The sequence below is a fragment of the Anguilla anguilla genome, chromosome 2 (assembly GCF_013347855.1).
Source record: "Anguilla anguilla isolate fAngAng1 chromosome 2, fAngAng1.pri, whole genome shotgun sequence".
NCBI lineage: Eukaryota > Metazoa > Chordata > Actinopteri > Anguilliformes > Anguillidae > Anguilla > Anguilla anguilla.
In genome coordinates this window covers 64,043,714-64,068,181 of record NC_049202.1, presented here as the reverse complement: position 1 = coordinate 64,068,181, position 24,468 = coordinate 64,043,714, and the positions used below count along the sequence as shown (strand labels likewise).

Below are 24,468 nucleotides of genomic sequence, written 5' to 3'. Positions count from 1 at the left end.
GAACAGATGACAAAGCAGACGGTGGAACAGACAGACAGATATGCAGACAGACAGACAGGCAAACAGACAGAGAGACAGACAGACATGCAGACAGACAGTCGTACAGCATTGGTGATCAGAACCAAGCCCAGTGGGGTACACGTAGATTCACAGAGCAAGCACAGGCCGTTGGCATGGAGGCAGAGGATGACGGACAGACGGACGGAGGGATGCGATTGGTCGGAGGGAGGCTCACGTTGTTGCGGGGGGAGTTGGCCTGGACCGGGTCCTCGGCCGCCAGGGCGATGCTGCTCATGCCGATGACCAGCAGGATGCACATCTCGAAGTAGCGCAGCGTCACGATGTAGTGGCACAGCCTCCGGAACCTGCCCCCGCCCGCCCCGCACACCAGCACACTGTCACACCGGCCAGGGGCACTGCTTTAAGGCCCCGTTACCCATACATCAGCACACGTGCAAATAAGGTCAGCCCGCCGCTCTGCATACTCATCTGTGCATCCACATTGAACTGTGCAGCAGAGCTGAGGGCAATTCCATTCAGGAAATTAATTGGAAATTCAATCACCGTAGAGCATTATGGGAAATTGAGTTTCAATTAATTTCCTGAACATGAGCTGAAACACCACATGCTACTATATATGGAGTGTATATCCTCCAGAGATTTAGCAGGAAAAAAAGGCTATGTATTTAATTTTTTTTGACATAGTACAAGTGTCTTGGATGACAAAAACACGTAGTGAAAACATTCTCAAAAATGTCCTTTATTTTTAATTGAAGGTCCCTTGCAGAGTAGGTTCCAGCATAGCAGAATGTGTGGTTATTGAGATTAAGACCAGAGCCTCCTGTCCATTACAGGGGACAGAAATGAATTGTTGGGTCTTAGAAGGATAAATGCATTCCATATACAGTAGCACAGGAAAGAAAGAGCAGGAAGGAGCTACAGTAAACCATACGACACAGTACAACACAGGGTCTTATTACAAGTACATGATCTTACCATTTTCTTTCAGCAAAAGACATTAGACAGAGGTAACGTTGAACAGCCAAGGAGACAGACAGAAAGACATAAATAGACAACCAGACAGATAAACAGAAAGACATCATTGTTAGAGAGACAAAAAAATAAAGTTGGATAGCTAGGGAGACAGGCAGACAGACAAAAATGGACAACCTGGCAGATAAACAGGAAGACAACCTTGGACAGAGAGACAGACAGAGACAACATTGACAGACCGACGAACAAACAAACAGACATTCAGACAGAGAGACAGAGACAGACAGAGAGACAGACGGACAGACGTGGGCACTCACGGGTTGGTGGTGGACAGGATGAACATGGAGCTGAAGGGGGGCATGGGTTTTGTCCCTCCCTCGTCGCCGTTGTCATCATCACCCGCCTCCTCTTTCTTCTCCTCGTCCTTCTTAGGCGAAGGCTCTGTGTTTGCATTCTTATTCACTGCAGAGGGGAGGGGAACAGAGAGGAGAGGAGGGGAAAAGAGAGAGAGAGGAGAGGAGGGGAAAAGAGAGAGAGAGGAGAGGAGGGAAAGAGGGAGAGAGAGAGAGAGGATAAGAAAGGTGGGAAGGTGAGAAACAAGGGGCAGAAAGGAAGGAAAGAAAGAGGGAGCGCACAGGAGGAGAGATACAGTCGGAGAGGTGAGACCAGAATGAGCGGGATGAATCACTGCACTCTATTGATCAGGCTGACGCCATTATCCAGAGCAATTTACTGTAAGGAGATTGAGGAGCTGCCGGGGCAGAACGCAAACGGTCATTAGCGAGCGCTAGCACGGCCGGGGACAGCGGGAATCACGTGAGCGGGGAGCTTCCTAAAGGCACACACGCCCCCCTCCCCACCCCCGCCCCCGCCCCCCCCCTCACCCTGCAGGATGGCGTTGATGGACGGGTACACGGGCGGCATGTCCACCGCCGTGTGCTCAGGCCTGGTGCCGGCGGTCCTGCCGGGGGTGGGGGCCGGGACGGGGTTGGTGAGGATGACGGCGCTCTCGGGGCCCATCCCCGGCGTTCTGCCCAGGGGGGCGGCGCGGTTGAGGGCGTTGAGGGCGTTGCGGGCGCGGTCGTCGTCGTCGCCGGGCCGGGCGGGGCTGCGGTTGCCGTGCAGGTGGGGGTCGGAGCCGCTCGGGGACCGCGTGGCCAGCTTGCTGTTCTTCACGTTGTCCATGTCCTCGCTGCGCTGGCTGTCCTGCCGCGGGACCAGCTGCTGGATGGGCCTGGTGGTGGAGAGGGTGGGGCCGTTACCCTGGCCCTCGCTGCTGGACCGACAGGAGCCAGAGAGAGAGAGGGAGAGAGAGAGAGAGAGAGGGACAGAGAGGGAGAGAGAGAGAGACAGACAAAGAGAGAGAGGGAGGGAGAGGGGGAGATAGAGAGAAAGAGAGACAGAGAGGGACAGAGAGGGAGAGAGAGAGAGAGAGAGACAGACACAGAGAGAGAGAGAGAGAGGGAGGGAGAGGGGGAGATAGAGAGAGAGAGAGACAGACAGAGAGAGAGGGACAGAGAGAGAGAGAGAGACAGAGGGAGAGAGAGAGAGAAGCAGAGAGAGCAGCAGAGAGAGCCACAGAGAAAAAGAGAGAGCACAGACAGAGAGACAGAGACAGGAAGTCGCACAGAAAGAGACAGAAAAAGACAGCAGCACAGAGAAAAGAGAACAGCACAGTTGTCAGTGGGATGGACACAGATGGTAAAATAGCTACAGGACACACACACACATGCACATTCAAACACACATATTCACACACACACACACATTTGCTGGTTCTTCTGACTCACTTCCTGCCCCGGTGCTGTCGGACCCGCTCCCTGTCCTTCCTTCCTTCGTTGTCATTGGTGGACTGGGAGCCGTGGCGATGGCGTCTCTGCCTCCTGTCTGTTTCATCCATGTGATCAGAGTCCCCGCCTCCATCCGGCCCGGGGCCCCTGTGTCGGCTGCCCCGCCCTCCTCCTCCTCCTCCCCCCTCCTCATCGTCGGGGGGCCTGCGGTGCTGTCGGGGGCGCCGGTGCTCGGGGCGGCCCCCGTCCCGGCGCGGGGAGGCCCCGTGCCCGTCCACAGCTCGGCCCGGCGGCGGCCGGTGCTGGTGCCGGCGCTGGGGGTCGGCGGGCCGCTCGTCGGGCCGCTCGTCGGGGCTGTCCAGGCGGGTGAGGGACTGCTGGCTGAGGTTGCAGTGGCCCAGATCGTGCTCCTTCCGCACCCTGCGGGCCTCGCCGGAGTCCGCCCTCTCGTAGAGCCGCCCCCCGCCGCCTCCCCCGACCCCGCCCCTCTCCTGGTAGCGAGCCTGCTTGCGCAGGAACTCCTCGGCCCGCTGCTGGCTCAGCCGCTGGTCCGGCTCCGGGCCCTCGCTGGGCCGCGTCTTGTTGGTGTTGTTGTTGCGGTTCTCCTGCGGGTCCACCACCAGCGGCCGGTCCAGGTGCGTCTTCATGTGCCGCGGGTACGAGACCTGGGGAGCGGGGGGGGGGGGGGGGCACAGAGGGGCGTCAGCGTCTGAGAAACGATCTCAGCACACGCTGTGGGACCCTGCTGGGGGTGGGGGGGGGGGACCTCCACCAGAACCCCTCACAGATCCGCACACATCAGAGACACAGGCAGACACAGCCTTTTCGCTAGTTACTGCACAGGCGCACACACAGACTGAGCAGCACAGCACAGTGTGCGGGGAGGAGGGGGACAGCACCAGCCTAAACTGTTCCCATTATCTGTCTCATTTCCCCTCACCAGCCCTTACATAAAAGTCCTATACTGAAATTCTAATAAAATATTTTATATCTAAACGTGTGACCAAAAATACAAGGCATTGCAGCTTTCAGCTGCTAATGTAATAGATTTTTTTTTAAGTACGCTGTTGTGAAATATTTTTATAATTATATTTTTTTAAAGTCCATGTATTTACAGTACACTGCAGTGTGCTCTGTTTCCTGTTCGCTCAGTGTCCCTGAAGGGCGTGGCCCCGCCTCCTCTCTCACCTTCCAGTTGTCCTCGGCGTCGAGCTCGTTGTACAGCGCCTCCCTGCTGGTCATCATGTGCTGGCGGCGTATCTCGCTGGTGCGCTGCTCCCACACCGACTTGGGCCCCTTCTGATTCTTCTGCTGCTCCTTACTGCAGGAGGCCGGGGAGGTGCACCAGGGGGAGGCGTACCGGGGGGAAGGAAGGAGAGCAAGGAGGAAGAAGGGGGGAGCGTGTCAGTAGTGCAGAGAGGAAGGATGGGAAAATGGAGAGAGTGTGTGCGAGAGAGAGAAAGAGAGAGAAGTAACAGAAGGGGAGAAAAGAAAGATTTGATGGGAGACAGAGTAAAAGATAAAGAGACAAAAAAAGACGGGCAGAGGGAGAGAGGGAGCGAAAGAGAGATAAAGAGAGAAAGAGGAGAGAAAAAGGGGAGGGGAGAGCGAGAGAGAGCACAGCAGTGGCCAGAGAGGGAGGCAAAGGGGAAGTCCCACAGCAGGTGTGATGTCACTGAGAGGCAGCAGAGTGACAAACTCTTTCTAAAACCAGAAAGGGCAGATTTGAGGAAAAGTTCCTCAGCTCACCATGACGGCGACAACAGTGACAGCAGAGCAGAGACAGGTCATAGAGATCGAACAAAAGCCACGATCAAGAGAAAAATATGACCAAGGAAAGGACCCCACCTCACCCCCCAAAGTCAGAAACAGAAACAGAATGCACAGAACAGGCCAAGCTGAGGCAACCACAGCACCGAACACAGGGCGAGGCACTGGAGCTCCACCCCCCACCCCACGACAGCGCTACCGCTAATGCTAGCTACTACCACAACCAAGGCCAATAGGGGCCAAAAGAAGCAAAATAAAAAAGAGAAAGACAGGAAAAGAGAGCGGATAAAGAAATAAACAGTAAACAAATAAATACCAGTCCGGCAAACTGTCTTTAGCGTCGAGGCGCTCGGCGTTCGCCGTCGCTCTGAGGAGGGAAAGGGCGGAGTGAGACGGCCGAGAGAGCGGCAGGAACGTAAAAACAACTCTTCCACAACGCTTGCTGGAGCACCCGCAGCCAGCGCTAAACGCGGACTCAAGATGAATGCAAAAAATGCACACCACCGTGAGGTCAGACCACATCACACGCTTCCGTCAGGCAGGAGTGAAATCACGCGCTACGGTAGCATTGGTTATTCAGCTTTCAAATGAAATAATCATGCCCCCGGTTTGTGCTCCTGTCAGGTGACCCCGGTGCCTGATCCCTCCCTTTCTATTGGGTGGGAACTCTGAATGTCGCTCAGTTTAGTGGGTCTTTATGAGGTCAACTGAGAAGTCACGGGACAAGGAATTTGGCAAGATTCAGTCTCCAGCTCAGTCTCCTGTAAGTACCAATACACTGATACCCCCACCAATACACTGGAACCCCCACCAATACACTGGAACCCTGCCAATACACTGGTACCCCACCAATACACTGGAACCCCCACAAATACACTGGTACCCCCACCAATACACTGGAACCCCCACCAATACACTGGAACCCTGCCAATACACTGGTACCCCACCAATACACTGGAACCCCCAGCAAAACACTGATACCCCCACCAATACACTGGTACCCCCACAAATACACTGGTACCCCCACCAATACACTGATACCCCCACAAATACACTGGAACCCCCACCAATGCACAACTCTAAGGAAAAACACGGGCTTCACCCACCATTTATTTCAAACAGAGTGAAGAGAACCCCCTTTGCTCCAGAGCAGCACCAGCACTGAAGCTGTGTGACACTGAACAGCCCTAATGGAAGCGGAACAGACCGGAACATTAAAGGCTGTAAGACAGTGCTGTGTTCCAGGAAGTCTCCACGGGTCAAGCAGCGGTAAACGTTCAGCTGATATCTGGCTCTCCTTCTGCCCTCTGAGAGTAAACCCAGCCGCAGTGCTGAAGACAGACAGGCAGGCAGTGAAGATGATTGTTTAACTGCAGCATTTGCGAATCATCAAATGACACATTTGATTCAGCTGATCTTGAGTACTGAAATGATAAGTTCAGAGTTTAAAAAGCATGCCAATGAACAGATAGGAACAAAGTGAGTGCCTCCTCATAATAATTATGAAATGAAGCCTCCTTGATAATAATTACGATCTCTACTCGAACAATCCGCTGGTTTGGCAACAGTTCAGTAGATGCTCAATTGTTGTGGCTGGGAATTTTTCTCCCAATGCTAAGTTAGCTACTGTAACTGCACGCACTGAATTACCATGAACGAAAGCTGAAACTAAGTTAACATGCACACACTCAAGACAATTTGGTTGTGGCTAAACAAACCAAGACTACAACAGAGAAAAGCCCAGGCAGAGAACGGACCAATCGCTGGTTAACTCAAAGGGGCCCACAACCCCCCCCCCCCCCCCACTAACAGGCCAACATACTGGCGTGCAGAACTGCGAGGGACCATACAGTCTGATCATACTCATTTACGCAATGTTCACAGTCACAAAGCCTGTGCATTTCCTGTTGGCCCACTTACAAAAATTGGTTGAACATTCCATCTGGCGACAGCCAATCAGCTGAAGTCCAGGGGAACCCATCACTGCGCTTTAGAGTGCCTAAAGTGGGTGCTTTCATTTTAAAAAAGGAAAGGTTTTCATACACTTTCTATATAAATACACAGATGTCTTTACTGACGTGTACTCTAAGCTCTCCGCAGTCCCTCTTGACAGCACAGTGGGCTTGAAAGGTGCTGGAAATGTGCAGCAGTATCCACTCCACAGCAGTGGCTTCTCTCAGGGAAAACACTGCTAATTGTGCACCTTCACAGGGCCAGGCGTCTGTGTGCCTGCAGTACAGCAGCACGCTGCTGTGAGCTTACACTCAGCTCTGTACGGTGTGACAGGAAAGCCAGTGAGTCAGACGCCCTGCTGTGCGAGCACTGCACCGAAGAGGGTGTGTGTGTGCGCGTGTGTGTGCGTATGAGTGTGTGTGTGTGTGTGTGTGTGTGTGTGTGTGCATGTATGTGTGCGTGTGTGTGCATGGGTGCATGTGCGTGTGTGTGTGTGTGTGTGTGTGTGTGCGTATGTGTGTGTGTGTGCGCGTACATGGGTGCATGTGTATATATGTGTGTGAGTATGTGTGTGCGTGTGTGTGCAAGTGTGTCTGTGTGTGTGTGTGCAGGCATGCACGGGTGCGTGTGTGAGTATGTGTGTGCGTGTGTGTGTGCAGGCATGCACGGGTGCGTGTGTGTGTATGTGTATGTGCGCATGAGTGCAAGTGAGTGTGTGTATGAGAGCGAGAGACAGGCGGAGAGGAAGCGGGAAGGAGGGACTCACGCTGCGATGGAGAGGTTGGCTGCAGACAGGGGGCTGACCTCGGCCACCTCCTTGGCCTTCTGCAGAGCGATCTTCTGAGTGGTGGCCTCCTCCTCCTCTTGCTCGTCCTGACAAAGAAACAAGCTGATGATCACTGGCACACCGCATTCTGGGGTGAGCACAGGGGCAAAGAACAGAGCCGGGAGCACAGACAGAGAGAAAGACCAGCCAGCAGGCAGGAGGCTAGGGGCCAGGCACAGAGGTGAACCAGACAGTGTCCTGAATTCTACAAGCATTCATCCCTAACTTTACCTGCTTTGCTTTTTTCCCTCACAAACACAGTTTAGAGAGCTTTTATATAGTGCTCTGAGTTCAGGCCATTAAACAGTTAGAAACAATTATAAAATTACAAACAAGACTCTTTGTATTTACTCTGTTACTACTTGTATTTATATTACTGTGTAAGAATAAACGCTACAATTTAACTGTGAGTCAAATTCAACTGTAAATATTCAGTGGATCCAGGCCAGTATCCCAGAATTCCTGTCGAGCCGCGGTTCCCAGGAACGACTGACACGGCGGTCAGCTCAGCGCAGCGGAGTCTGTCGGACACGCCCGCGCGACGCGCCGTACCTTGGTCAGCTCCTGCGCGTTAGCCAGGTTGTCCACGGCGATGGCCAGGAACACGTTGAGCAAGGTGTCTGAGGTTCGCTCGTTAAAGGGAAAAACAGCAACGAGCTGAACCGCGAAGCAAGCTGGCGCCATCGCTTGACCGGTCCCACTTCCCACGTGGAAAGAGGCAACATGAGGAACATGGTGTGCAGTCGAGGCAGGCAGGGTAAGAACAGGTGTCACTGTTCTTTCTGTGTCACTGGAATTCACTCACTTTAGTACACAGAAAATGACTGTAAGAATGCCGGAGGAATAGCTGATGGAAAGAAACTTCACTGTACTGACAGGCATACCTCAGCCAGAGCGTTCCCATCCACATATCACCTTCCTGCATGTTTCTGATATTGATAGGGCCAAACTCTTTTATTGCTTTCAATTTTACATTTCATTTTCAGGATCGACAGTGCTTACTGTGCCTACCCAGATTGCGCGTCCCATAAGCCCCACCCTCTTCCCCCCCCGCCCCCCCCCCCCCCCCCCCACTCGTGCCGGCCACCGCCCCACCCCCCCCCCCCACCCCCCCCACACCGGAAGCCTCTCAGAGCAGGATACAGTTCCCGAAGAGGGTGAGGACGATGAAGAAGATGGAGAAGACCATGCCTTTTTTGACCCCGCCCTGCGACGCGATGCCGTCGTACATCACCACGTTCCAGTCCTCGCCCGTCAGGATCTGAGCGGCACAAGCACACGGGCGTCAGGCCGGGACACGGCCGAGGGGGAGGAGCTCGCCGGCCGGAGGAGGCCCAGCTGGGCCTCGGCACTTCCAGAGGCCTCAGACAAACAGTATCAATGAGCCGCGCTGAGCACCTGATCCAGCCGGGACCTCCACGGACAGGAGCCTTATCGCATCAGAACAAATGCATTTAGCAAAACACAGGTACACAGCAGCTGCAGGGAAGATACTCCTAAAGCTGTGACTCGACAGACTTCAGTGCCGTCAAATAATCAGTCACAGGGGATTTTTTTTGCAAAACACTAAACTAAAGACAGGGTGGCCCTCTGAGATCATGAATCCACCTTCTTTAGATTGTTTATAAAAAAGACATCAAACGTCTAGGGAGCAAACAGAGCTTGAAAATCTCACATGTTTCACGCTCTCCCTCCCTTCTTACCTGAAAAACGGTCATTATTGCTGCAGGAAAGGTGTCGAAGTTGGTGGGGGGAGTGCCGGTTTCGAAGTTAAACCTGGGAGAGGGAGACGGGGCAGAGACGCATTCCAGCAGACAGCGAAGAGAGGGAGACACAGTTTGGGCTCCAAATAGGAGTCTGGAGTCTGGCCTATTTTTGTTGGAGATGCAATCGTCACTAATGGACCAGCGATAGCGGGTCTGATGGCCATTACTGTGCTCCCATAATGCACAAGCTCCTTCACTCTTACACTCCCGTGCAGAGACATAAACAGCAGACCTTCTGCAGAGCTGAAGGAAGGGGACGCATCGAACAACGCACATTATGCTTCATTGTACTTACATTACATTATATTTATTTATCTTGTGCTGTACTACATGTATAGGTTATGTCCTTTACAATGTCTGTTTAACCTGCACTCAATGGCACAAGCAACATTTTCCCAGGGCAACCACAAATCAGGTGAGTAATTCAGGTACTGACTGGCCACCGAACAGCTGCATGCCCAGCAGGGCGAAGACCACGATGAAGAGGAAGAGGAGGAAGAGCAGACTGATGATGGACTTCATCGAGCTCAGCAGCGAGACCACCAGGTTCCGCAGGGACGACCAGTACCTGCAGGGACACGGAACACGTGTTTGTCTCAACGTTCCAGTTAAGAACACAGGTTCACCACGGTAACCGGACCGGAAGATCTCCGGTTCGCTCTGTCAAAGCTGCCAGTGTGGAACGTTACAACGTCAGCGATACAGAAACGGGACTTTCAACATTATGAATCCAGAGCCAACAACCTGGGCAGTGTCCAGGCATCACGTCTGAAAGAGGGGATGTCAGCCCCAGAGAGACTGAGATAGAATAAAGCAGGGCGGAGGGCATGCATTAGGGACAGACACACAGACAAGGCCAGGGTGTGCTCAGACACACAGTGTGCAGGGCAGGCCTTGGCACAGTAAATATCACATGACTTAGACTCACTTGGTCACTTTGAAGATCCTCAATAACCTGAGGGCTCGTAAGACACTGATGCCAAAGGAGGTTCCCGGCTTCACCACGGCCCAGATCACCTCGAATATGCTGCCCACAATGACCTGCAGAGACATACACACACACGCACACACGTACATCCACAAACACACACACACGCACGCGCACACACACACACACATACACACACACACGCACATCCACACACACACACACACACATGCACGCGCACACACAAACACACACACATACACACACACACGTACATCCACACACACACGCACACACGTACATCCACAAACACACACACGCACACACGTACATCCACAAACACACACACGCACACACGTACAGCCACAAACACACACACACACACACGTACAGCCACAAACACACACACACACACACGCACGCGCACACACAAACACACATACACAAACACACACACATACACACACACGCACACACGTACATCCACAAACACACACGCACGCGCACACACAAACACACACACATACACACACACAAACACACACACATACACACACACGCACACACGTACATCCACAAACACACACACACGCACGCGCACACACAAACACACATACACAAACACACACACAAACACACACACACGCACACACGTACATCCACAAACACACACACGCACGCGCACACACAAACACACACACATACACACACACGTACGCACACAGACACATACACAAACACGCACGCGCACACACATACACACGCACACACGTACGCACACAGACACATACACAAACACGCACACGTACGCGTGCACACACACACACACACACACACGCACACATACACAAACAGACGCACAGTTTTTTGTTGTCAAAGCTGTTTCACTCCAAAACGACACGTTTCTTGTTTCCCGCGTGACAGTGACACAGCGAGAGCAAGACAGAAGTGCCGCTTCAGTGAGCCCGTTTAAGGGCGGGGCAGAGGGGCGCTGGCCGGGGCTCACGGAAGGGGGAGGGGCCGTGGCTGACTGGCAGGGCGGGACACTCACGGCGCAGTCGAAGCAGTTGAAGGAGGAGTGAAAGTAGGGCTGGCTCCCCAGGCCGTACATCTTTATCAACATCTCCGACATGAAGAGGCCCAGAAAGATGAACTCCGCGTAGACTGCCACAGCACGCGGAAGGGAGGGAAAGACAGAAGGAAAGAAGGAAGGGGAGGACAGAACAAAAAGAAATGGTTTTTGAGTTGTGGCAAGCCTTTATTTTTTTTCCATTCAATCGCACGTACACTGGAGATCTCAGAAAAAAGAGAGAAAAAAAAAACAATACAAAAGACACAGAACACACAGCATAAGCTTCCCGCACGTGTCAAGAATCAAGAGAAAAACGAGAAATAAGAAATGAAGGATTTCCCCCGCAGGTAGCACTGAGCTTCCTGTGAGCATCCAAGCATCACTGGAACCAGTGAGATCATTCATTATTATAAGAGAAGAAAAAGATAAGCCAATAGTTGACTGGTTTACACAGGTTAGCACAGCCCCGCATTGAGGTGTTTTTGTAGCGTAGCTCGGAGGGTATCAGCTTTTTCTACAAAGAACTCCATTGTTTTGCCGCACAGATTCTGTGCCAGGCGAGACGGGGCGGGGCGGGGCGGGGCCAGGGCCCGTCCGCGCGGCGGTTGGCGGGGCGGTTGGCGGCGGTACTCACAGAGGAAGTCGGACAGCAGCTCGCGCTGCTTGTAGTGGACGATGGCCACGCACAGCGTGTTGAGGCCCACCAGGCTGAGCACGGTCCAGTAGAAGGCCTGCGTCTTGACGATGTGGCGGACGAAGAAGCGGAACCGCCGCTCGCGCTTGCTGAAGCTGGAGCCCTCCTTGCCGCTCTTGATGCTGGAGCGGGCGAAGGGCGAGCCTGCGGGGGGGGCGGGGGGGGGGGGGGGGAGCGAGACGCGGGGGCGTCAGGAACGCGCGGGACGGACACCCTCTCGCCCGTCAGCGCAATCGTCCGCCCGGCGCGATACCGCCTGACAGACATACTTCCTGTCTTCCTGACTCTGTTCAGGAAAGGGGGGGGGGGGGGGGTTGCTCTCGGGCAGAGACGTGATGGAGTGTGAAATGAGTGTGGAATTAGCCGGGGCCGCGAAGGCTTCGCCGTCGGAGCGCTGCTGAAATCCACGCTGACGCTAATGGGATTAGCCTTATTCATTTCAACCACAATGCGCTGTCACCTACTGTACTGGATTTCATTTCATTCAAAGTACCACACTAATAAAGCAGCTAACCCCAAATTGTAAGCTCCTCAAGCCTCTTCACACGCATAGACACGGTACAGATTGTATTTTAGGCGATGGACGAATGAGACAAAAAATGCATAATTCCATGTATAATCAGAGGCTCACTTGAACTTCAACCAATTGCTGGCCTTTGCAATAGAGAAGAAAGCTCATTTTTGATTGGTTAAAGTCAATGATTGGCAGCCTGCCGTAGCTCCGTCCCCTATAAGGCTCATGTGATTTCACTCTCCCGCCAGTATTTATTGGACAAGGAGACAGTTTCTCCCGCTCTACGCCGCGCCCGCTCTCTCACCCACGCCCATGTCCCCCAGGTGGTCCTCGCCCTCCTCAGGGTTCAGCAGCTCCGTCTTGCTCTTCTTCATCGTCGGCCTTCTCCGGGACCCTGGGAGATTCACACACACACACACACACACACACACACACACACACACACACACACACACACACACACACACAGCCAGAGGTGGAAAATCCAGGTTCAGAAAGTATTCCGCCCCAGTGTTTTGTTCCAGTCACCTAGATTTGCTAATTAGCACACTTCTTCAGCCAGGAGGCACAACCAATCAGTGAAATCAGCTGGCTGAGTGCATGGGTGGACGGACCCATGACAGGACTTCTACCTCCTGACCCCTGGACTTTCCACCTCCGGAAGACACACACACAGCTGTATGTCTGTGTACTCTTTACATTTCTCTCCCAACTTATACACTGCCCGTGAACTGTAACTACATTGCAACCGAATCTTTATACACACACAAACACGCACATGCACACACACATGGATGCAAGTGCGCACGCACACACACATACTGTACACACACACGTACACATGAGCCCACTCACACACACGCACACATAGTTCAGAGCACCCTTACCATCAAAATCTCCAGTGTCATTCTCGTCCTCTGCTAGAATCACCTCTTCTGAGCAAAAAATTGAAAGAAACCCAGTCAAAAACTGCTTCCTTATTGTCACTGATGCAGTCCATGTTTCTGCTATGCCTGCCTGTTCCAACTACACTGTGACAGCCAGAGCATTGTAATTTCCTGTGTGACTGCTTCAGTTTGTACATACCTGTAGATTCAATCAGTCTGGCTAGACTATAAGCTTATTGGTTAGGACAAAGTAGCGATCAATCAGTGTGTGTCAGTCAGTCAGTCAGTCAATATAGCGAACAGTTAGTGTGTACGAGTCAGTCAGTGTAGCAATCAGTCAGTGTGTGTCAGTCAGTCAGTGTAGCCATCAGTTGATGTGTACGAGTCAGTCAGTCAGTCAGTCAGTGTAGCGATCAGTCAGTGTGTCAGTCAGTCACTCAGTGTAGCGATCCGTCAGTCATTATGTGTCAGTCAGTCAGTCAGGCAGTTCGTCCGCGTACCTGCTTTGCAGATCCACTCCAGGTATCCATTCAGCTCCCGCTCAATCTGCTGCTGCCGTCTCAGTTTGAGAAACTCGCTCCTGTTCTCCACGCGCTCCCTCTCTTTGGCAAATTCCCTGTAACGCACACACACACACACACACACACACACACACACACACACACACACTCGTCAGTATCATGAAGGGCCACAAAGTTTTTCCTTTTCCGTCAACGCATGAGATATGTTCAAATCGCATGGGGCCAAAAAGAATGGCTTTCCTGAATAGCATTAGGCAGACTGAATTCAGAGGCTGCACAATGGTTAAACTCACGCTTAAGCACCTTACTGAGCAGATAACACCTCAATGGAAGCTTCCGGAACTACAGCGCCGCAGTAGCCTAGATTTAGCAAAGTTCACTATTATGATTCACGAAGCTGTACAGACCAACTTTTTCAAAGGATGTGGCTTATTTCTCTAACAATGGGTGTTCAGCAGTCACCGAGAACAGGCACACTGCGCAATCTGAGAGAGCCAGACGAAGAGGCTAACAGCACTCCACCAGGATGATGACTGCGTACGACTGCTATTCTGATAAAAGAGGCCAGTATCAGAAAATATATGTTAATACTTTACAATATACTGTCAAATACCCAAATTATTGGCACTTTCAGATATTACATTTACTCCAAAAATACACCATAGTGTACTATTGTTGTGACCAATTAAGTAATGCTTGAGTTTTTGTTTTAAATATAATTCTGAAGCCATCTAAATACTTTATTAATTTTTTTTTTTTTAATTATGGAGAGTTGGTAATATCAGAGAAGAATAGACAGGTCATATAGTTATACAGCTTAAATATAGTTTAATTTCACAATACAGAAAAATTAGAAAGGGGGCATCTCTATTGTCCCAACCATCATGGAGCTCACTGTACTACAAATAGACAGACAGACAGACCAACTGACAGACAGACAGACAGACAGACAGAGCCCCTGAGAGCCTTACCCAGACAGCACACCCAGCACCAAGTTCAGCATGAAGAAGGACCCGATGATGATGAGGGGGATGAAGTACATCCAGTTCCAGGTGCTCCCTGAGGCATCGTTGCTCTGGACAGACAGACAGACAGACATGCATCCCGTCAGTGATCCCGGTGGCACCGATGCCAGCCATGACAGCGATTCAGTGACTAATCGCACCAACTAACATGCCCCCTCCGAAAAAAACAGGCATGAAAAAGTGCCTAAGAGGGTACAAACACTTGTCATTGGGGTGGTACCCTATAGATACATACAACTGTACCCCTAACTGGCAAGATTCTTTTTCCCCCCTATTCTCTGAAGCACATTGAGTTGCCTGAACATGAAATGTACTATATAAAGTTTGACTTGACTTGATATAATTCATTTGTACCTTTTTTGCTTGTAAAAGGTACTTATTAGTACCCAAATATAACATTATTGAATTTAAGGGTTCGTTCGGCAAATTTGTTACCTCAAGAACAAAAATGTACTTCCACTGTACCTTTATTTTCAATCGGTATAATACGCAGCACTGAGTAGAGAGGACATTCTGCACTACTACACAGAGCCTACAAATGAAACTGGGGAAAAAAAACAACAACATAATTTCAAGTGTTACTGTGATTCACTTGATGAAGTAAGACATAACGAGCTCAGTCAGGGCCATGGATCCCTCCCTGGCCAATGGGCTTGCCTCAGTTACCCTGCAGGAGCGGGACTCAGCGAGGTACGGTCATCCAAGGCGTGGCCGTGACAACACACGCGATGGCTGAGCGTTTCTGACCTGACGCACAACTTCATTCTTTTAAAAACGACGCCTTCGTTTAGAAAAAGGTGCCACTACTTAAAAATAAACGTGTTCCGCGGATAAAAAAGGGAGGCTGTACTATTTTTAAAAGCGTCGGTGCGATTTCACAAATGTTCCTCTCGAGTAAAATGCTCCTCAGCGGCTTTTTTTGAACCTAGAACAAAATGTTTTTTCTCCGGAATGAACAAGTGAACTACGACAATTTTCTGTCTCGCCTACATCTGGTTCTTCCATTGTTAAATGCTTCGGTGGTAGATATTTTGAGATGCTGAAGACATGCTGCAAAATTTCTTTATGTAGGTCACGATATTATACGCTGCAGCTGTTTCTAAGACAAAAGGAAAAATATCATTCTAACTGTAATCAGCCAGACAAGGTTGCACCACCTCTTTCCCTTACTTCGGCATTCTCCCTCAGAACCTGCGAACCATCCCCTTTTTCTCATCTGCCGTCATGCCTTCCCTTCTCTCCCTCTCTCTCTCTATTTTTTCTCTCTCTCTCTCTCTCTGGCTCATGTTCACCCTGTCTGCCTGGTAGCCATGTTGTTTTACCGAACACACTAAAGCCTTTTCGGCCATTAAACTTTCATTGCTTTCCTCCCTGACAGCTTTAAGAATAACTCCAGTTGAAAAGGGGTTGTTAAATATAGCGTGCTACCAACTGAGACTCAGAGAGAGGAAGACAGGCTGAGGGGAAGAGAGAGAGAGAGCAAGAGAGACAGAGGGAGACAGAGAGAGAGAGAGAGAGAGGGAAGAGAAGGAAAGGAATGACATTAAATGACAAGGATGATGGTTTGCAGGTTCTGAGAGTTTGTACCGACAGCATTATTATTTTATAAATAGTCCATAATAAGATTATTAGTATTATCATTATTTTCTGTAAAGTGTTACACAAACAATATGCCTTGGAAATATGTATGTTAAACTGCATCATGGCAATAATGCAAATTGAATTGAACTGAGAGAAAGAGAGAGAGGAGGGTCAAACAGAGCAGATAGATGAGAAGGCAAAATATGAAAGAGCAATAAATAATATGTTGAAAAAAAAGGGAGGGATATGTTTCACAACCCCGAGTACTAATCCAGTGACTATGGGCACTCTGTGAGGATATCTATGGTAATGGATAATCCAGTGACTATGGGCACTCTGTGAGGATATCTATGGTAATGGATAATCCAGTGACTATGGGCACCCTGTGAGGATATCTATGGTAATGGATAATCCAGTGACTATGGGCACCCTGTGAGGATATCGATGGTAATGGATAATCCAGTGACTATGGGCACTCTGTGAGGATATCTATGGTAATGGATAATCCAGTGACTATGGGCACCCTGTGAGGATATCTATGGTAATGGATAACCCAGTGACTATGGGCACCCTGTGAGGATATCTATGGTAATGGATAATCCAGTGACTATGGGCACCCTGTGAGGATATCTATGGTAATGCAAGTAAATCCCTGTGGGTCACATGCTTCAGAGCAGGGGTGGCCAGCCCAGATTCTGAAGAGCTGCAGGGTCTGCTGGTTTTTTGTTTTTACTCAGCACTTAATTGATCAATTAAAGCAGTCAATTACACAGTAAACTCACCTCACCTGATTTCTTTGGACTAAGCGGTTGTTGTACTTAAGGCGAAAACAGAAACCTACGGACCCTGTGGCTCTACGGGACCAGGGCTGGCCAGCCCTGCTTTAGGAAAAAACAGCGACCCAAGACGGAAACCTCCTCTATCTCCTGTTATCTCTCTCTTCTCTTCCGAGGCGATGACACTGCAAATTATCTGCCGCCCCTGCAGGGCTACGGGAAACAAATGGCTCAATTCCATTTCAATCCCGGAGAGTGGGGCCCGTCCACGCACAGGAACGCAGCCCCAACAGGACGGGCACCCAGCAGCCGCGCACGCTCCAGGGAGCCTTCACACGGCCACAAAGGCCGCAGGGGAATACGCATTCAGGACCAGCTATGCAATTACAAACAAAAATGTTTTTTTAAAAACCCTGTGGGAGGAAAGTAATGAATTCTTTTATATTTTTTAATGTACTTAATTGTTACAGTCACAAAGCAGAGCTTACGGTGGGCATGTTCATTTTACACTTTCGGTCTGGACTGTTTTATCCACCCGGTCTCTTTATGGAAGGGCAGCATTGGGAGTGCTCGGCTGCTCACCACAGCCGAAAGCGTGGCTGGGAGAGCGGCGGAGCAGAGCGGCGGAGCGGAGCGACACTCACGTAGTAGAGCAGCTCGGTCCAGCCCTCCATGGTGATGCACTGGAAGACGGTGAGCACGGCGAACAGGATGTTGTCGAACTGCGTGATGCCGTGGTTGGGCCCGATCCAGTACTTCCGGCACACGGCGCCCTCCTCGCACTGCCTCGCCACCGTTTCGTTCCCGCAGGGGTTCTCGTCCTGCATCTCCCCTGCGAGGGAGAGCCGGGGGGGTTAGGGCGGGGCACACGGGGAGGGGGGGGGTCAGGGCAGGGCACAGAGAGCCGGGGGGGGCACATAGAGCCAGGGGAGGGGGTACAGGGGGTTGAGGTTAGGGCGGGGCATAGAGAGGGGGGGGGTCAAGGTGGGGCACAGAGGGGGGTTTGAGGGAGGTCAGGGTGAGGGGGAGGGGTTAGGGTGCAGGAAGCGCTCGGGGTGAACCACAAACCTGCAGCTGCATCCTTCATTATTCCACAATACACGGTGCTGGAGCGTGATTTAAGTGCATTCATCAGAGACAGAGAGAGGGAGGGAGAAAGAGTAGGGGTGGGTGAGAGAAAGAGGGAGGGAGAAAGAGAGAGGAAGGGAGAGAGAGATGAACTAAAGGTGCGCTCACCAGTGGTGTTGCTGAAGCAGGTGGTGTGGAACTTGCCCATGTAGAACTCCAGACCGATGATGGCGAACATGAGAATGGCGAAGAAGAGCAGCAGGCCGATCTGCAGCAGCGGGATCATGGCCTTCATGATGGACTTCAGCACCACCTGAAGGCCTGGAGGAGAAATGGCAGGATTTCAAGATTTTCTCTCTTTTTTTTTTTTTTTGGTCAGTGTCCCTCCCCCTCCCCCTCCCCCCCAACCCGCACCCCCCAGGCTGTCCCTCCACAACTTACTGGGAATTCCTGACACCAGCTTCAGGGGTCTCAACACTCTGACGGCTCGGAGGGTTCGCAGGTCAAACTCTGAGCCCACTGTGGACAAGATACTGTGGAGAAACAACAGACAGAGAGAGAGAGAAAAAACAGAGCAATAAGACACAGATAAACCCAGAAAGGAGTTTATCTGAACCAGCCGGCACTGATGAGCAGCTCCGAGCAGCCTCAGGACAGCTCCGGCTTACACAGTCAGAGAGAACACACCTCGGAACGTCCAGAGAACAAGAGGTTCCAGATGTAGGATAAATACAGGAACGCACTAGGACCGTTCTTCTCATAATCGGAATCATCTTCAGAACAGCAGTGAAATTCAGAACAGTAACATTTTTCCACAAGAGGCAAGCAAGAAAAACAGAAAAACAGACGTACTACATAAATATGTAATTTTTTCCTGTCTGGAAGGTTTGTGTGGAGAAAAAAAGCTTTTAATGGGTCTTCATTAGGGGTGTAATGACACACAGACCTTCGGTGCAGAATAATCTGAAAACCTACAATTGCAGTCTTGCTTTAATACATGTGTGAAACTTTTGTTTGCGCCGAGATTAAATACAGAACTCAAAGTTCCCCCTGGTGACCTTAATGTGCCTTATTTTATTCAGCATGGAATTATGGCCAGTTAGCCACTGTTTACATGTTCATAAAGAATTTAAGCAATCTTATATTTCACATCAGTCTGCTGTAACAATAATGTACCAAACTGTGAAGTCAAAACCAAGGTACACTCAGAACTGAGAACTGTACTTTCACACGCCTAATCTTCACCGTACAGAAGAAGGCTGATATTGTTTCTTATGATTAATACCAAGCGCAAGATTTTTTGTACAAGTCCTAAAAAATAAAACCCATTCCACTTTGCAGGTCCAGTAGTATACATTGTACAGGTTGGTTGATAATTAAAGCAGTCAGAGCATGAACGGTATGAAACTGGTAGTCGATGAAGCATGTCTAAAGAGAGTGCATTATCCATGAACACAGTGTTGCAGTAGTACAGCAATCGACCAGCTCAGGTTATGATTCTGCCCGATTAGACTGGCAAGGCAGGAGAATTCCACGCACATCTGGAATTCAATCACATCGCAGACATCGACGCACAAAGGAATGCACTGGGAGTGCAAAGTGCCACTGACACACTAAAGGGACCTCATAAATCAGACATGCATACACACATGCGCACACATCGATGCACACAGGCACGCGCGCACATACACACACACTCACATATGCACACACGTATGCACACATGCATGCATACACACACACACCGATGCACACATGCACACACACACACATACACACACACACACACGGATTTGCATTGTTTGATTTGCACCTTTTTCCTGGCAGGTGCCCACATACAAGCTAACCTCCTTCGGCTTCACATATTATTCATTCATATAAATACAGATAAGTGAGCGAGAGAGAGAGAGAGAGAGAGAGAGCGAGAGAGAGAGATCTGAGACCTGCTGACCGCCTCATTTACTTCCATATTTATTCCTCCCTATTTATAGAACTGCTGTCTGGGGCTCACCGTCACTCAGAGCCTGTCAGAACTGTGGCTGTACGTCTCAAACACACTGACATACACACTACACAAGAGAGACACACACATCCATACACACTGACACACTACACAGGAGACACACACATCCATACGCACTGCCACACACACTACACAAGAGACACACACATCCATACACACTGCCACACACACTACACAAGAGACACACACACATCCATACACACTGAGACACACACTACACAAGATACACACACATTCATAAACACTGACACACACACTACACAAGAGAGACACACACACATCCATACAATCTGAATGCGTGCAAAAACCTACTGGGTTTTGTACAGTCAAGCGACTCAGCTAGTCTAGAATTATCCGTGCCCAAATTCACAAAAGGCCACAGACTTAGAAAAAAACAAACAAAAAATCTACAGTAATGAAGCAAAGCCAGACACATAGCTCTGTCCAGCCTTCGGTTTGGGTGAGCAGACGGGTCTAGCATGTAGGAAAAGCACAAAGTGCTTTTGTGTGACAGAAGTAGTTTCACTGGGCGCGTTTGCAGTGGACTGAAGGTACAGAAATATTAATGATGTATGACACGCGCCTAAAATGTCGGCTTGCGCAGGAGCAGAGAGAGCACGCTTCGCCTGCGAGAGAAACGGAGTTCCCGCTACCTCTCCCCGCGGGGGCGGCTCCGCCCCGTGTGGGAACTCGCCGCAGCGCTGCGGGGAGCCGGGCTGTCCCCGGCGACGTCGTCTACGATGGCTGACGGCCAGATGACTGGTCCCAGCCGCGGCTGACTCACACACCTGGATACAGGAAATGAGAAGCGAGGGCGAAAGCCATCTACGCTCTGAATGAATTATCTTCAGTCCGCTTTTGGCCTTCATCCCTCTTTCTCTCCCTCTCTCTCTTCCTCTCTCCCTCTCTCCCCCTCGCTCTCCCTCTCATTCACAGTTCTGACATATGCACTCAGGGGCAGTGGAGGGAGAGGCACTCTGAAAATGTCTGTCTCTGTGTGAGTGCATGTGTGTGTGTCGAGGGGCCCAGTCAGCTACACTGGTAATGAGATGAAAGCAAACAGACAGCCCAGAAGAGGCCGATAGAGTGTATACAGGAAAGAGAGAGAGAGAGCGAGAGACAGAGAGAGAGAGAGAGAGAGGAAGTTATGCAGGTGAAGAGGAAGGATGAACAATGGGTAAAATGAGAAAAAGAGGCGAATGAGGGTGAGAGAGAGAGAGAGAAAAAGAGGAGAGAGAGAGAGAGAGAGAAAAAGGGGAGGATGACCAGCAACTTAAGAGATGGACTCTGGTGAAATTCTGGCACACTCAGCCACTCCCTCCCATCCCTGTTATAAAAGAAAAGCGATGCAGGATGCTAATTTCAGTAAAAGCTCATTCATTAACAGCTATGACATACAGCCAGGCCGCTCATTCAGTCAATAGGCATTTAACTGCCCAGGCGCTGGCGCTGTCGCGGGTGGGGTGGGGGAGGAGGAGGAGGAGGAGGAGGAGGACTCTGAACCACTGGAGTAAGCTGAATGTAACAGGGCAGATAGGGGAGGATGGATGGAGCGCTTGGCTGGAGAAACTCTGGCCCCCTCTGCCACGTTCACTCTCTGCCGTCCACCTCTCGCTCTTTCACCCTCCCCTTCTCCCCTCCGTCGCTCGCTCCTCTTCCATTCACCCTCTGCTTTTTTAGAACATCTCTTCCCATTTCTCGGCCCGTTTGGTTCTCCTCCCCCCCCCCACGTCGGTTGTTTTCAGCCCTCATCTGTCACCGGTTGCCCCGGCTAGCGTTGGGTCCACACGCAGGCGGGTGCTTTATCACACTGGCTCTGCACGCACACGCGTGATCCGTCACGGAAACCACACAGCAACAGACCCCATCACTCACACAAACCTCCTCACACAAACACACACTGTGTCTCTCTCTCTCTCTCTCACACACACGCATGCACATACACACACGCACACACACACACATACATACACACACACACGCACACACATGCACACACACGCACATACATACACACACACACGGACACACACTCGCACACACACGCACACACACTCGCACACACACAACTGAAACAACAGAATCCACAAGGGTCCACCGCAAAATCTATAGAAGTCAGCAATTCAGACCTAGGAAAAATTGAGATGAGCTAACTGTGTAGTCAATTTCTTTAATTGGTGAATTACAGTAGGTGCTGAGTAACAACAAAAATGAGCAAACCTTGTACCTTTCCGGGACCAGGGCTTCTCACGCCTGTCGCAGTGGGGAGGAGCCTAGTATCTCATTGTCATGCATAAACACTGAGAAATTTAAGGGTGACGGACTTAAAGGAGTTTAGCAATGTCTGCAGGGTCTGCTGTACACACAATGAGGTTAATACCCAGCCGGACTCTAGGCAGCTACCTGCACTTACATGTACCTAGCACTAGAGGGGGCACTGCGCTGTCCAGTAACCTCTAAGCCAAACGCTCACTTCCTGGTTCAAGCGACCAGACTTGTTTCTTGTAACGTTACAATGCCGTTCTGCTGGGGTGCATTTCACGGGGCAGGACTGCAGATTGAGCTGAATAACTGCGCTGAGTAAAACCCGGAACAGCTCTCTTTACTTCAGTCCGTGTTCCGGATTTGGCAGGGTTCCGGGTTTTACTGCGTGCGGTTATCCGGCAAGCTCAGTAATCCTGCTTTGTGAAACAGGGCCCCGATCCTCCGGCACACTTAACAAAGATGTGAAAAATCATCCATTTTGCTTCATACCCCGGATATCCTGAAACGTGCACGAATGGCGTGGCGTATGAGACCTGTAAACGGAACCAATTTTCTCGCGGCGTTATCGTTTGCTCCGTAAAGTGCCGGCCCTAGCGACAGCCCTGCCGTTCGCAGACCGGCACAGGAGAATAACGGCTATCGGCTCATCTCCACGAAGGAGACAGAAAGACAGACACGCAGGCTAAACGGGAGCCGGCTCCCCCTGGTAAGCACACCCGGCCCAGTCTGACAGTGTTGGACATGGGGGCCCGTGGCGATTCTCTTTCAGTTTCTCACATTAATATTTGATAATATTGCCGCTGCTCGTATCCGTTACGTTTGATTTCCTCTATGGATTTGTTTATTCTCCGATCTGCGAAAAGACAAGGCAGATTTGCTCGTCTTGCGGTAACGTGATCATTCAACCGTACTTGACTTTTTTTTTCTCCTTGTCAATGAAACTGTTTTTCGTAATCCAGGCAATATTTACATCGCTCCTCTGCAATGGCCTTTATAAGGTGCTCCATAACAACTGAATTTAGAGTGGATAAAATGTAAGTTAAAAGTAAATGATTGATACTTTGTGAATAAAAGTCTCATCAAAACCAATTAGAAATGTCCACGCCTATCTCATTGCAGCAGTGTAAAAAATAAAAAAAATTACAGAAAAGCTGCTTCTTTATCCTGTCCACCCAGCTGAGCTGCACAGTCATCGCTTCAAAGGAGTGCATTACATTACATTCATTCCATTTAGCCGCGGCTTTCATCCAAAGTGACTTACAGTACACATCGCAAATCTGCTTTACATACCGTACCTTTATGCAGACGCACATCTACGGAGGCAGTTCAGCTTAAGCTCTCGCTTTAAGGGTACAGCAGCACTGGCCCGCCTGGGAATCAAACCGGCAACCACCCAGTTTCCAGCCCAGTTCCCTAACCACTACACTACACACGGAACACACAGCTGTCCGTCAAGCCCAGTTCTCTAACCACTACGCTACACACGGAAAACACAGCTGTCCATCAAGCCCAGTTCTCTAACCACTGCGCTACACACGGGACACACAGCTGTCCGTCAAGCCCAGTTCTCTAACCACTACACTACACACGGAACACACAGCTGTCAGTCAAACAGCAGGTGACTGATTGACCAGAGGAGTTTCTCATTGAACCTGAGAAGACCCTGCTGACTGCAGCCCTCCAATCCGTCCCTGCACTACCTTATGGGGCTGCTGGTCACAGCTGGGGCTCGTTGAGTCAGAACTGGACACCACTCAGTGGGGTGCGATGCTGCACTAAGACCCGGTGTGTCCGAGGGACAGGACACCTGCGGGCCAACCCAAACCGAAAACAAGGGTTAAACAAGACCAGGTCAAAACCTAGTATATGGCTGGACCTAACACACTTCATCCGGCCGACCAATGGTGTAACTTCATAACTCGGCCGACCAATGGTGCAACTTCATCACTCACTCAGTCACTCAGTCACAGACGTTCGCGTTTGTAGGGCTGGCCCCACTCTTGCGGTCCGGCCAAA

The 24,468-nt window shown here is 50.7% G+C and overlaps 1 protein-coding gene across 18 annotated transcripts in view; it reads right to left on the bottom strand.

Moving 5' to 3' along the window:
• The window catches only part of cacna1ab (calcium channel, voltage-dependent, P/Q type, alpha 1A subunit, b), a 154,991-nt gene that overhangs the window by 47,384 nt on the left and 83,139 nt on the right, over positions 1-24,468 (bottom strand). For 15 of the 18 annotated variants that reach the window (XM_035405737.1, XM_035405745.1, XM_035405751.1 and 12 more), the window contains 20 exons: positions 18,606-18,697; positions 18,333-18,485; positions 17,741-17,928; positions 14,686-14,789; positions 13,694-13,809; positions 13,194-13,241; positions 12,611-12,700; positions 11,733-11,936; positions 11,078-11,190; positions 10,027-10,139; positions 9,535-9,666; positions 9,036-9,108; positions 8,476-8,593; positions 7,885-7,952; positions 7,273-7,379; positions 3,972-4,104; positions 2,784-3,448; positions 1,878-2,269; positions 1,311-1,455; positions 236-365 (listed from right to left, as the gene is read on the bottom strand). In XM_035405737.1, the coding sequence (XP_035261628.1) occupies positions 236-365; positions 1,311-1,455; positions 1,878-2,269; positions 2,784-3,448; positions 3,972-4,104; positions 7,273-7,379; positions 7,885-7,952; positions 8,476-8,593; positions 9,036-9,108; positions 9,535-9,666; positions 10,027-10,139; positions 11,078-11,190; positions 11,733-11,936; positions 12,611-12,700; positions 13,194-13,241; positions 13,694-13,809; positions 14,686-14,789; positions 17,741-17,928; positions 18,333-18,485; positions 18,606-18,697 (3,184 nt within the window). The remainder of the gene's footprint in view (positions 1-235; positions 366-1,310; positions 1,456-1,877; positions 2,270-2,783; positions 3,449-3,971; positions 4,105-7,272; positions 7,380-7,884; positions 7,953-8,475; positions 8,594-9,035; positions 9,109-9,534; positions 9,667-10,026; positions 10,140-11,077; positions 11,191-11,732; positions 11,937-12,610; positions 12,701-13,193; positions 13,242-13,693; positions 13,810-14,685; positions 14,790-17,740; positions 17,929-18,332; positions 18,486-18,605; positions 18,698-24,468) is intronic. The other 3 variants (XM_035405741.1, XM_035405750.1, XM_035405743.1) reach the window with 3 other exon arrangements.